Consider the following 15,437-nt stretch of genomic DNA (forward strand, 5'->3'; position numbering starts at 1 on the left):
TATCATACTGGCAAGGACAGAAATGTCAAACTATTCACTAAACATGGGTAAAGCCAAAGACAGCTATAACCATAAAAGAAAATTTGATGTAGCATTAGCTCCTTATGCTAATGAAAGTAATCCTTTGACAGTTTTACAAGGATTTATTGAAGATGTACCTTGTGAAATCTTACTTGACACAGGTGCACACATTTCACTCGTTTCTTATAGCTTATTTAACAAAATTAAATCTCTAATTCAAAATGATATTTCAGTTTTAAGCAATCCAATTAAATTGAAAGGAATATTTGAATCTGAAATTTCAGCTTATAAGCAAATCAATGTCTTTATTTCAATTCCTTGTTTTCCATTAAAAGTTTCTCATTCATTAATTGTTCTTCCAGAATCTTCAAATCCAAATGTACGAATAATATTTGGAATTGATTTTCTGAAACGTCATGGGTTTGTGTGTAATTTTGTTGATAATACAGTATCATTGTGTGGAGTAGAATGCTGTTTGGATAGGAAATCAGGTGACAGTGGAAAATTAGAGCAGTCTCCTGAAGTTTTTCTAGATACTAATGATATTGATCAAGTATTTAATATTGACACTCTAAAGAAAGATGAGAAGGAAAATATTCAAGAGTTTAAGGAGAATTTGGTGCGGAGTTCAATGAAATCAGCAATTACTAATGAAGAAAGGGATAGAATTCTGAAGTTTTTTAAATCTGCCTTTGAATTTTTCTCTGGTGTTTTCACAGAAGATATTGTTTCAATGTCTTGCACTAATGCAGTAGAACATTCAGTACAGATTTGTACTCAATCTCCTATTTATATTAGATAATATCAGACTCCACTGAAATATATGGAGCGTTGCCAGAAACTACTACAGGAATATGAAAGGGCAGGAATAATTGAGAAGTCAAATTCTCAGTGGAACAGTCCATTTATCTTAATTGAAAAGCCAAATGGAAGCCTGAGATTTGTTTTAGACTTGAGAGCCATCAATAAGGTTACAAAACCTATTGATTTCCCTCTATGCAAAATTGAGGAATTATTGATATGCTTGGAAGGAGCACAATATTTTACAAAGCTGGATTTAAACTCTGGCTACTTTCAAATTCCTTTGAAGAAGGAAGACAGAAAATACTTTGCATTTACTACCAGATGGCAGAAATATCAATTATGTAGATTACCACAAGGTGCAAGAAATTCTGCTATGTCATTCCAGTCTTTAATGAATTCTGTCTTATCTGATATGTTGGGAAATGGAGTCATCTGTTTTCAGGATGATCTTCTAATTTATTCAAAGGATATAGAAAACCATTGTAAAATTCTATGGAATGTCTTAAAGAGATTAGATGAGGCAAATCTATCTCTAAAGTGTTCAAAATGCCAATTTTTCTTAAAAGAAGTTCAGTATTTAGGTCATAAAATAAATAGCAAGGGAATTATGCCAACTCAGTTAAATGTAGAAGGCATATTATCAGCTAAACCTCCTAAAACAGTTAGACAAGTTCGCAGATTTATTGGCATGTTAAATTTCTATAGGAAATTTATTCCAAATTGTTCACAACTATTAAGACCCATAGTGTGTTTGACAAGGAAAGGTTTTAAATTCAATTGGGGTGAAGCTCAACAAGAAGCATTTGACAAACTAAAACTGGCATTGACTAAAGCTCCAGTCCTCATTTATCCTAAGTTTGGTGAAGTATTTTATCTTTCTGCTGATGCTTCAAATGATTGCATTGCTGCTGTACTAGAACAAAAAGAAGGAGAAGATTTTAAGCCAATAGCTTTTATAAGCAGAAAATTATCAGGTCCAGAGTTGAATTATTCAACCATAGAGAAGGAAGCACTAGCAATAATTTTTCCATTGAGAAAATTTAGATATTTATTGTTAGGACAACCTATTCAAATAAGATCTGATCACCAGCCTCTGTCATTCCTAAATACTATGAAGGATAAAAATCAACATATAATTAGGTGGGCACTGGAACTCCAGGAATATAATATTGATGTGACTTATATTCCAGGAAAAAGAAATATAGTTGCTGATTACTTATCTAGATCTCTAGAATCTGATATTGATGATTTGTCTAGGAATAACCAATTTAATCAAGATGAGGAAAAGTATAAAATTCACGTTATTCATAAAGTGAATAAGGAAATAAGTTCTCAGAAGACTAGACACTATACAAATTGTTTTAGAAAGTATAAATCTTTTGTAACAGGTGATTTGGTATTGTTAGATGATAAATCTAGTATTAAAAGAGGTGGGAAATTAGGAAGAAAAGCCTTAGGTCCATTTAGAATTTTAGACAATTTTTCTCCTGTAAATTTTAGAATTCAAGATGTCAATAATCCTAGTAAAATTTTAAATGTACACTCGGATAGATTAAAAAGGTACTTTTTGGGAAATAAAAATTTAGTTACTTTAGGTGACAATATGAATAAAATATTGAAGGATGAATGTAGTTTTCCTAATACTAATTGTGAATCTTATTCAAGGTTAAATGATAGGAAAGGGAATAGATTTAATACTCATAATTCAAATATGCAACGAAGGAAAAATTTGAATTTTGGTAAAATGAACCATAATGCAAGAAAATTTAGAAATCCTAAGACACATATTTCAGATGATGTACAATGTAGGAATAATGGTAATCAAATTGATTCTAACATTGATGAAAGTATAGCGGAATTTCATAGGTTGATAAATATAGGATTAAATAAGAAAAGGGAAGTTAAAGATACCTCAAATTTAGTTAGTAAGGATAAGGAATCCCAAAAACTTGTAGAATCTCAAAAACCTGTAGAAACGGATTCTGATAGTGATGATTCTATAGATTTAGGACATAATTCAAATAGTTTAAATGAAGTGTTTGAAAGGTATAAAAATGAAATTTTTAAGTATACTAATTTGGAAGAAGAAAGTTCAGAATTATCTCTAGTGTCAGATGATTCTGAAACTAGTGATTCAGAAGATATACATAATGATTAGCAATAATCACGATATATTTTAAGATCTAGAAATAAATATTAAAATTTTGTTTAGATGTAGGTTAAATATAAAAATTTTTTTTAAAAAAAAATTTTTTTCACAGAAAAATGAAACTGATGTAAAAATAATCATATTAAAAATTCTGAATATTTTTACGTATTAATTATGCTTGTTAGTTTTTGTTTTCATACACGCAGTGTCTGCACTTGTGATGTGCTCATTATGAAAATGTTATATTAGAAGTAACATGTAAGGAAGTAAAAATATTGAAGTACTTACTAAACTGATTATTTATGTTACTTATAAGAAAGTTTGTTGTATTTTAAAATGTTGAATTTTGTGTTTGTGAAAGACTTTCTTTTAGCGCTAATGGATACAGCGAGTCAGCCATTTTATTGCAGTGCGTAGTTTCTGACTTTTGTGAAGTACGCATGCTCCCGGAGAGAACTTGATGTGTGATTGACAGCTGACAAGGAAAGCATTGCGTATCCAAGTTACAGTTGTAAACAAGAGAGTGTTCGGAAAGTTTTTAGAACACTGGCCGAGATATATTCAAGTTGGGAGGAACTTGATTTTTTGTGTGCGGCAGTCAAAGGAAGTTTTATAATGTATTCCGAAAAGGGAATAGTGAAAATAAATAGGTTTCAAGCAGGAATAAGTAAAGAATAAAAAGGAAATCTTGAAACTATAAGTTTTTATAAATTGGCCGGTAAACGGTAAATATTCAAGTTAGAAGGAACTTGATGATTTTTTTGTGTGCGGCAGTCAAAAGAAATTTCATAATGTATTCCGAAAAGGGAATAGTGGAAATATTAGGTTTCAAGGAGAAATAAATAATGAATAAAAGGAAATCTTGAAACTGTATTAAAGGTGCCTGATCTGATGAGTATTGCTACTAAAAGGAAAACAGGATATAGTCAAGAAGATTTTATGTGTGTTATATTGATTGATGAAAAGGATCCTGATAATGAAGTACAGAGCCTTGTAACTTCTGGAAAAGAGCCTTAACAGAAAGAGAAAAAGACTATGAACATTTTTTTGTGATTATGAAAGAAAAAGTGTTTAGTCTTAAGAGTAAGTTTATATTTTTAAATAAGGCCTTGGATCCATATAATCTGTAGTTATAGTTATGTATTATTACTAGAAATGTATATATATTGTTTTAGTTTTATTAAATGTGTTTATTTTGTACTTGGTATTGAGTCAATGATTAGTTGGATTCTGAAAGAGTGAGTTAAAGTCATTGCACCAATTGGAGTGAACTCTTTGTGCAAATATAATAACATATAGGGACACTCGGAGTCAAAATAAAAATAATTGTTAGTAAAAGAGATTTATATAATAAATCACCTCATAAGTATATAGTATAATTATTAACAAAGGCACAGCCGGTAGACTAACTAGAGAGAATAATAATATACATAAAGAGGGAAATATATATAAAATACACATGATAATTAACAGTTCCTCTGTATCGAGCCTTGATAAGACCCCATCTCGACTACTGTGCTCAGATTTGGTCACCTAGGTTTCTTCTTGATCGGGAGGAGGTGGAGAGGATCCAGAGGCGAGTGACCAAGATGATAGCAGGTCTGTGGAATGAACCTTATGAGAACAGGTTGAGGATTTGTGGGTTGCAAAAATTGGTTGATAGGCGGAGGAGGGGAGATATGATTGAGACATTCAAATTACTGAAGGGTTTCTATAAAATTAATGCAGAAGATATTTTTGAGAACAGGGCTTGTTGTGGGAGGACTAGGGGACATCCATGGAAACTGGGCAAAAGTGTGGTTAGTAAAGGTGTTAGAGCTGGGTTCTTTACTTTTAGAGTAGTGAATGAGTGGAATGCGCTCCCTGAGTCTGTGGTGGATGCTGTGACAGTGAATGAGTTTAAGGCGAGGTATGATAGATACTGTATGAATGTCGAATAGTTGTGATGAATATGATTTGGGGACTCCCTCGATGAGTCTAATGACTCCCTGGAGTTGCCCGTAATAATAGTAATAGTAATAATAATAATAAATGTTTAGCAAGTTTGTATGTGGGACTGTTTATACTATCTGCAATAGGGTGTCCCTTGTGTGTGAATTTTAGCTGATCCATATATTCCGGGTGTTTTAACATGAAAAGGCTCGAGTTTGTTAACTGTTTCATTTGGCCAGGAAGTGACTTTCTTCAATAATTTGTAAATTTTATTCTTTTGAGAGTTAGTAGGATCATGATCATGGGCTTAAATGTTGGGTTAGTCAATTGGATTCAGGATTGGCTTTCTGATAGGACTATCAGAGAGTTGTGTATAGTGGGGCAATATTAAGGAAGCAGAAGGTTATAAGCAGGGTTCCACAGGGCTCAGTACTGGGACCTGTATTGTTCAACCTTTATATCAATGACATTGTCAATGGATTGCAAGGGGATGTTCAGTTGTTTGCGTTGATGTGAAGCTGGGAAGGATTATCAGTAATAGCGCAGATGTGGCAGCCCTGCAAGAAGATTTAAATAAACTAGACAGATGGGCAAATGAATGGGGGTTGTCAGGTCAATGCAGCAAAATGTAAAGTCTTGAGGTTTGGGATCCATCGATGGGAGGATGCATACTCGATTGGAGGAGCTATACTGGAGAAAGTAGGGAAGACAAGAGATTTGGGGTTGATGATTGATAGAAACCTGAAATTTAGGTAACATATTGCAAAGGTGGTGAAGGTAACACAGAGGATTGCTGCAATAATGAGAAGGTCACTGACCTGCAGAGATAAAAGAGTTATCATTCCGTTGTATAAGACTCTGATCAGACTACACTTAGACTATTGTTTTCAGATTTGGTCCCTAGGATTTCAAGGGGATAATTAGCTGTGGAAAGGGTACAGAGGCGAATAACAAAGATGGTTTCAGGACTGTACAATGTCAGTTACGAGGATCAACTGAGGGAATGTGGACTGCAGAGTTTGGTGGATAGAAGAAGGAGAGGTGGTATGATCAAGACTTTTAAACCGTTGAGAGGCAGTTACAGGGTAGACATTGGAGAGTTCTTTCGCTTGGTGGAACAGTGTGAAGGAGCAATGACAAGGAGCCATCCCTGGAAGTTATGAAAGTTAGCTGTGAGCAAGAGAGTGAAGAGTGGTTTCTTTGCATTGGAGGGTGGTTGAACCATGGAATGCATTGCCTGAGAAAGCGTGGTTAGAGCAAGAACGGTCATTGAGTTTAAGGAGTGGTATAATAGACTTTATGTTCCTAAGAAAGACCTCCCCACGATGAGTCTTTTGACTCCATGGAGGCCTGAATAATAATAATAAGGATGATGATGATCTATGATTTGGTATTGAAAGTTTATTTTTCACTTGGTTAGAGTATAATAAATTTAGTTTAATCCTTTATCCAAGTGTGAACAAACAAAGTTTGCGCCTGAAAGTATCTTCAGGACTGGGGTAAGGTGGTACAACACAAGGGCAGTCCTTGCAAAGGTGGAGTAAGCTACCGACACTCTTATCTCAGTATCTCCCATAATGCAAAACACATCTCCTTGCGGATATGTCTAATGTTATGCATTAAGGGAAGGGACACAACCCAGACTAGTTTCGACCTTTATTGAGGTCTCTTCAGTGGGAGCCAGGCCCGAGTGGAGATACCAGGCAGAAGCATTAGCAGGTCATCTCTACCTATAGGAGTTGCCAAATGGTGTGCCACCCTTTTTTATAAATTACTCTGGATTTAGAGAAAGAAGTGTTTTGCATTATGGGAGATACTGAGATAGGAGTGTTGGTAGCTTACTCCACCTTTGCAAGGAGTGCCCTGGTGGTGTACCACCTTACCACAGTCCTGAAGATACTTTCAGGCGCAAACTTTGTTTGCTCATGCTTGGAATAAAGGATTAAACTAAATTTATTATACTCTAACCAAGTGAAAAATAAACTTTCAACTTCTTTCTCTAAATCCAGAGTAATTTAGAAAAAAGGATGGCACACCATTTGGCAACTCCTATAGGTAGAGATGACCTGCTAATAGAAATAAAATAAATAGAAATAAAGAGAAATAAATACGGTTGCATTAAGCTTCCTAAGATTTGGGAAACAATTAACATCAAAGATCCCACCTTACATTCAGGCCACCTACAACTGCCCATAGGCGGCGCTCCACCACCTAGATAGGACTTTAGAGTGACCCATGTGGCTGGCTTAGTATTGTGTGGTATTTGTGTATATGTTACATTAGTTTTTTTGTGTAATCCCTGAAGATTTCTCAGTGACTGAGACGAAATATAGGAAGTATTAAATTCTGTTTTAATCCTTTCTGTGTGCTGTATACAATCCATTAAGCCTCCAACATGATGTCCTCACAGCACTTAAGTCTCAATCATGGAAACAATAGTAATCCTAAAAATACTCTAGACAGTTCAGATCACAGCATGCAAACTTTGTTTGCTCACACTTGGATAAAGGATTAAACTAAATTTATTATACTCTAACCAAGTGAAAAATAAACTTTCAACATCTTTCTCTAAATCTAGAGTAATTTATTAAAAAAGGGTAGCACACCATTTGACAACTCCGATAGGTAGAGATGACCTGCCAATGCTTCTGCCTGGTATCTCCACTTGGGCCTGGTGCTCCCACTGAAGAGACCTCAATAAAGATCGAAACTAGTCTGGGTTGTGGCCCTTCCCTTAATGCATAACATTAGACATATCTGCAAGGAGATGTGTTTTGCATTATGGGAGATACTGAGATAGGAGTGTTGGTAGCTTGCTCCACGTTTGCAAGGAGTGCCCTGGTGTTGTACCACCTTACCCCAGTCCTGAAGATACTTTCAGGTGCAAACTTTGTTTGCTCACACTTGGATAAAGGATTAAACTAAATTTATTATGATTTGGTATGTAGACTATCTTGTAAAAGTATGTGCATTTTGCTTTTTATTGCCATTATTGTATAGCTCTTTTAAAGCATTGATTTTAATCAATATTTATTGTTTTCTTATCATTCTATTAGTTGTCTGTACAGATATATATATATATATATATATATATATATATATATATATATATATATATATATATTTTTCATTCCAAATTTGGAATGAAAACCAACACTTCTTCTTTGAGTGCCATCTCCTATCGGAGGTCGGCGACCACCTTGGCAAATATTGAGCGATTCTCAGCTACTCTGAGCAGTCTCTCAGAGTTCATACTAGTCCACTGTCTGATGTCTGCCAGCCAAGATTTTCTTCGTCTTCCTTGTCCTCTTCTTCCATTTATCTTTCCTTTTATAATCAGTTGAAGTATCTTATATTTTTCATTACGAAGTAGGTGACCAAGATATGCAGTTTTTCCTTCTTTTTATGGTATCTAAAAGTTCACATGATTTCCCCATTTGTTCCAGTACTTCCTGATTGGACGTTTTTGCTGTCCATGGGATTTTTAACATTCGTCTGTATAGCCACATCTTAAAGGCTTCAAGTCTTTTTATTGATGTTGTTTTTAAGGTCCAAGTTTCTGCACCATACAGCAGTACAGACCATACATAGCATTTAACCATGCATGCTCTAAGTTTAAACTGCGGTTACACAGTGTTGATTTCATCAAGAGAAAATTTTTTCTTGCCATTTCAATTCTAACTTTTATTTCCATTTCTGGATTGCAATCTTCATTTAACCAGCATTCGAGATATTTAAACTTTGCCACTCTTTCTATTTGTTTCCTATTTAAAGAAAGTGCTAAATTAAGAATTGGTTTCTTACTTATGACCATGAATTTAGTTTTGGTGATATTTATTTTTAATCCCATTTTTTCACTCTCTTCATTTATTAGTTCCAAAAGATTTTGAAGATCCTGCATATTGTCAGCCAGAAGAGCTGTATCATTGGCATATCAGATGTTACTGGTGCTTTCACCATTTACACTAATCCCTTCCTTTCTTCCTTCCAAGACTTTTTGAAATATGGCTTCTGAGTAGATGTTAAAAAGAAGAGGTGACAGCACACATCCTTGCCTTACTCCTTGTTTGATGTTAATGGAGTCTGTAATAATGTCATCAACTTGAACAGATGCCTTTTGGTTCCAATATAAGTTTTCAATGATCCTGATGTCTTTACCATCTAATCCAATTCTTGTTAATAGTACAATCATTTTAGCATGTTGGACTTTGTCAAATGCTTTCTTGAAGTCGATGAAGCAAATTAATATTACCCTGTTTTGGTCAATACATTTTTGAAATAAGATCTGAGAACAGAAAAGGGCCTCTCTTGTTCCCAAGCCGTTTCTAAAGCTGAATTGGGTATCACTGATGGTGTCTTCACATTTTCTGTATATTCTTTTTTGAATTATTTTCAGAAACATTTTGAGAACGTGACTCATTAGGCAGATCGTTCTATAGTCATTACAAGTTTTCGCATTTACTTTTTTAGGTAGCATGATGAAGGTCGACTGTAACCAGTCTTGAGGGATTATGCCTGTATCGTAGATCTTATTAAATAGCTTTACTAATATGTTAATGTTGTCACCTTCTAATAACTTTACTATTTCTGCTGGTATTCCATCTGGTCCTAGGGCTTTACCATTTTTAGCTGAGTTTAGTGCACATTCTACCTCTGATCTTAGAATGCATGTGACCTTCCATATGTTCATAAGTATTTTCTGGGTTCTGTTTGTTATCAGTAAAGAGTTCTTCTATATATTTCACCCATTCTTGTATTTTATCATCCTTTTTGGATATAATTTCTCCCTTTTTATTTCGAAGGATACAGAATTGTTTTTTCTTACATATATCTGAGGTCTCTTTCATCTTTTTGTGTAGATTAAAATTGTCATGCTTTTCCTGTAGAATTTCTATTTCTTTACATTTTTCATATATCCAGATTTCTTTTGCTTCTTTGATCTTGTGTTTAATAATTTTCTGAACCTCTGTATATTTTGTTGGATTATGATTTTTATATAATCTGCATTGATCCATGAGAGAAAGAATTTCATCAATCATCCAATCTTTCTTTTTTACCTCTATTAGGACGTAAGATATTGGTACATTTCTTTATGAAGACAGATTTCAATTTGTCCCACGATTCATCAACCCTCATGATGTCATCATTCTTGATAAGTGCTAGCTCTTGATTCAGATCTTGACTCAATTTGCTTCTTATCTCTGTGTTTTATAATTTTCCCAAATCAAACCTTTTTTGTTGATGTTTCTTAAGTATAGCTTTCAGTCTAAGTTGTAACTCTGCCACCAGTAGGTTATGATCAGAAGCAATATCTGCACTAGGGTAGGTTTTTGTACTCTTTATAGAACTTCGAAATCGTTGATTAATTAGCAAGTAAGCAATTTGGTTTCTGACTATATTCCCATTATTATCCTGTGGTGATCGCCAAGTATACAATCTTCGAGGTGGTAGCTTAAACCATGTGTTTATGATTATTAGCTCCTCTTCCTGGCAGAATTGAAAAAGACGGTCACCTCTCTCATTTCTTGTGCCCAGTCCATGTTCGCCAACTACATCTCCACTTCTACCCTTCCCAACTTTAGCAGTGAAATCACCCATGCCTATGTTAATATCATGCTTTTTTGTGTTTTTCATTAGTTCTTTTAATTGATCATAAAATTCTTCAATCTCGGTATCACTCTTGTCAGCAGTAGGGACATAGACCTGTATAAGATTAACATCTAGTGGTTGTCCTTTCAGTTTTAATAACATCATCCCATCTGAGTAAGGGATGAAGCTCAACAGTCACTTATTGATATCTTTGTTTATTATTATTCCAACTCCATTTTGATGATTGTTTTCACAACTTCCAGAGTGATTAAAAAAAAAAAAAACATCAGAAAGCAGTTAAATAACTTCATCTGGAACAAGAGAGAGAAAGAGAGAATCATCCAAATGCCAGACTCGAGAAGCTGGGTTGGAAATAAAGCAGATGACAAGAGACCATAATATGAGTTTGAAGAAAATTAAGGGAGTGAACAGATGCCATCATTGACAGAATCTTATTAAAAATGAAGTCCGTGCAGTGAGCCTAGTGGCTATGCACTTTGCAACCATATGCCTGGGGAAGGAGTGTCCTGGGTTCGATTCCTGTCACCGACGTGAGGAGCTTAAGGATCTTCCTCAGCCATAGCCAAGTTAGCCGGTCTTGGGCGTGGATAGCAGGAGTTTTCCCCCCAGTTTATCTCGCAAGCAGACAAACCTTGTCAGCAGTAAACACACGGATCTACAGCCATAAATACTTAACCCCCCATGAGGGGGCTCAACTCGCCCCAATAGGGACGGGAGAGAAAAGGGAGGAAACTCCATATGAATAAAAAAAATTAAAAATGAAGATCATCAGAAAGAACTTAACATTGTTAATCTACAAGAATCTGTAAGCAAAACTAATCTAATATGCATAGCATATTATTTAAATAGAAATGGGAGATGAAAGATTAGCAAAACAAGTGTTGAAAGCATAATTGGCAGGAAAAAGATCTAGAGATAAATTGAGATATAAGTGAATTAATGCTCTTAGGAGTACTCTAGATAGTTGAACTGCATGATCTGATCAAATTAAGAAACTTGACAAATAATAGGCCAATTTGGAAAACTTGATTGAAATCTTGTTATGAAATTTTAATTACATCAGACTGTCATAACATTTAGGATATCCTTGAGGTTATAATGAAAAAAGGTTATGATAAATTTGTGATTATGCAAATAATCTGAAGAATTTCTTTTGTAACTAATCTCTTCAGGTTGCATAAACCTTGGTTTATTCTAATTATTGGATCTATTGCCAATCTGATAGTGTCTGGATATCATCTTACCTCATAGTCTTGCTAATGTAAAAAATACCTTCTGTGAATAATAATAACAATAAAATATGTCACTGTTATAGGCACTAAATTCCTTACAGAAATATTTGCTTACTATTTGTGTTAGTTCTCTTATACGATATTCTAACTCTGAAATTTTCTGATTTGCTTCCAGATGGCCTACTGTTTCTTTCTCTAGTTTAACTTTCATCTTCTCACAGCTTGCTTGTAGGTCTTCCTATAATGAATAATAAAATCTTGTAAAATATTAGGAGATGAAAATGCCAAGCCCAACCATGCAGACTAGTGTATATACATACAAGGACTCATTTCATCAAGGGGACACACACACACACACACACACATACACACAATGTAAACATCATCCTTTTAAAAAAAAAGATCCTTATCAGCTGTTCTAATGAAAATCTTTCAAAAAAAATGTAAATAATAAATAGCACCATCATTAACAATAGTTATTTAAAAAAAATAATTTCACAAAACAATAATTTCTGCTTCACCATAATCAGTTACAAATTACAGAAATATGGTATTCATTCCTTATAAACATAGCCTGTCAGTCTGTCCGTAAACTCTGGAATGCCATTAATCATTATCAAAACTTCCTTTGCCTTCCTATACACTTCAGACGTAGACACTGTTGATTTCATCTAAGGTAAAGTGAGATTGTGTACTTTGGTGTACTCAAAATTTGAAAATACTGTATAATACTCCTAGGAAAAATGGACACTGCAAAATTAGTTAATTCCACTGTGATTGGTTCTCTCTTCTTATAATGGAAAAGCATTCCATTCTACACACTATCTATCATATCTGACCTTGAACTTTAGATTTGTAATAACTATAGAAAGGTTTTTTCATGAGTTTTCTCCATTTACATAATAAGAAATTGTATTTTTTGTTTTTATCCATCACCCTTGGGTGAAATAAGAACAGTTTGAACTCATTCTACATCACTTCATTCACTATCCATTTTGGTATCATATTCCACACATATCACTCACTATTCATACAGGAAAATCTGCTTTTCACTCCTTGGCTTATAATGCCCTTGTATATTCTAAAGGAGAAATTTGTTATTAAAAAAAAAAATTTTTTTTTGTGTGTCCTATCTGCAAAAGGTTATTATCCTATAGTGCTCTAGCATTAGTACCATGAGTGGACTAAGGATTAGTTAATCTAGAAGTCCTGCTCTAGAGATCAAACATGAAATATTTCGAGTTGCTTCAAACCTCCAATAGGTAGAGTAGAGGTCTCTACACTAGACATGAAATTCATTTACTATCTAAAGACATTAAAAAAAACACTGATGCATAAATGTAGTATTCAAACACACTGCCTGTTAGCTGGAGAGTTGCTTATGCTTGGTTAACCAGGATCACTAAAATATGCACAGCCGTTTCAGCTTTGGTTTCAATTGGACCATTTGTAGCAAGTAACAAAATTAAATATAGTGTGTGTATGTGTAATTATTATTAATAATAATGATGCACTGCATGAGGGCATTTTACACCACACACCTCACTGTCAACATTGCTTAATCTACCATACACACATGCTCATGCATTATGCATGGAGTATTATACATTACAAAAGCCACAGATATGTGGACACTTCATAAACATGCTATAATTGTGAGATATCAATGAAAATTACTGGAAATTTGGCATAACTGTGATTAAACTTCAGGCTTAAAAAGACTCTTGTAAGTGTTTTCATACAGTACAGTTTGAAATGATTTCATACAGTTTTCAGTAAGTGATTTTATACAATACAGTTTTAGTGATTGAAAATGTAATTTCAAACTATATCATATGAACATATCTTTTATGCATGATATTTGTTTGATCATGTTTTATGCTGAATCCCAGTAATTTTCATTAGATTGTTCAACCAGTATTTAGGTTCAAGAGAGACTGGTGATGAAAGGGTTTTTTCTTGTACGATACTTGGACAAATGTTATTGGCCTTCATCAAAGAATAATTATTTGACAAATTTGTCAAAATAATTATTATTTCTCTATGTCTTGATGCATTTGTTGAAATTTGGTATTGAAGATTAATATGAAACTTTGTTCTGTCATTTCAACTGTACTGTTTTAATGGCAATTAAAAAAAATATATTTGGCACTATTGTTATGACAAGCTGTGACTAGCAGACCATGCCTTGGATATCCCTTCAAACAGGATCAGATGGAGGAAAACAAAAGTGCTTTATAAGTCAGAGAAACTGTTTTTGGAATCAACCACAGCTTTAAAACATTCCCTGAACATCAGCAAGTATGACTGTATCAATTTACCAAAAAAATCTGGGAGACAGTGATTTTGCAATCAAATTAATACTTATTAACTCTCTCTTTATGTTTTATTCTTTGTGTTGTCTGTTACAACGGTTTCCACTCTTAACTGATTCTTGCTCTTTGCTTACAATGGCAAACTGTTTTTGTGCTATAAAGAAACTGGGTATAACACCAGCAAATAAGTAAATAAATATTATTTTCTTCTTATTGTTTTTTATTTATGAATTAAAACCATTAAATATTTATTTACTTATTTGCTGGTGTTATACCCAGTTTCTTTATAGCACAAAAACAGTTTGCCACTGTAAGCAAAGAACAAGAATCAGTTAAGAGTGGAAACATTTGTAACAGACAACACAAAGAATAAAACATAAAGAGAGAGTTAATAAGTATTAATTTGATTGCAAAATCACTGTCTCCCAGATTTTTTGGTAAATTGATACAGTCATACTTGCTGATGTTCAGGGAATGCCCTTAAATTATTTCCTATATTGCTGATGTACAAATTAAATCACAGCAGACAAAGTACTGAGCCCTTTGGTACACCACTAGCCACTTGTATTATTTTGAATTCAGTACCTCCATATACTGCTTGGTAATGTCTGTCCATTAGTCATCCTCTTGCCAAATCATTGGCTTCATATCCATCCCCCATTTGCTCTAATTTATATTATTATTATTACTATTCAGGCTCCATGGAGTCAAAAGACTCATCATGGGAGCCTGAATCCTTCCTAAGAAACACAAAGTCTATCAAGACTCATTGAGGGGAGGTCCCCCCCTAAGAAACACAAAGTCTATCATACCACTCCTTGAACTCATTGACCATTCTCACTCTCACCACTTCATCAGGCAATGCATTCCATGGTTCAACCACCCTCCATGCAAAGAAACCACTCCTCACCCTCTTGCTCACAGTTTCCTTTCGTAACTTCCAGGGATGGCCTCTTATCATCACTCCTTCCTGCTGTTCAACCAAGCAAAAGAACTCCCCAGCGTCAACCCTGTAACCACCTCTCAACAGTTTAAAAGTCTCAATCATATCACCTCTCCTTCTTCTATCCACCAAACTCTGCAGTCCACATTCCCTCAGCTGATCCTCATAACTATCATTGTGAGTTCCATGTGGTATCCTGTCAAATGCCTTGCCAAACATATTTTCCAGGTGTTTCTGTGTTGGGATCTCCTTAACAAGGTGGAGAATGACGAACTAGTACATTTTCTAATATACTATAATAGATTCTAGGTCACTCACATTGTTTTCTAGCAGAAGTCAAGCCCTCTAGTGTTATTTTAGGTATACTCTCTGATCAAGCCTTATTTCCCAGCTAACAGAGTTGTTTTTGATGTCCTTTAATGATGATATTT

At 34.3% G+C, this 15,437-nt stretch overlaps 1 protein-coding gene across 1 annotated transcript in view; it reads right to left on the minus strand.

Moving 5' to 3' along the window:
* LOC150102751 (disheveled-associated activator of morphogenesis 1-like) overlaps positions 1-15,437 on the minus strand; it is a 527,894-nt gene that overhangs the window by 211,917 nt on the left and 300,540 nt on the right. The window contains exon 13 of the mRNA XM_090398621.1: positions 11,864-11,986. Within this exon, the coding sequence (XP_090254747.1) occupies positions 11,864-11,986 (123 nt within the window). The remainder of the gene's footprint in view (positions 1-11,863; positions 11,987-15,437) is intronic.

The sequence above is a fragment of the Typopeltis vanoorti genome, chromosome 10 (assembly GCF_054136105.1).
Source record: "Typopeltis vanoorti isolate ZY-2024b chromosome 10, IOZ_Tvanoo_1.0, whole genome shotgun sequence".
Lineage (NCBI taxonomy): Eukaryota > Metazoa > Arthropoda > Arachnida > Uropygi > Thelyphonidae > Typopeltis > Typopeltis vanoorti.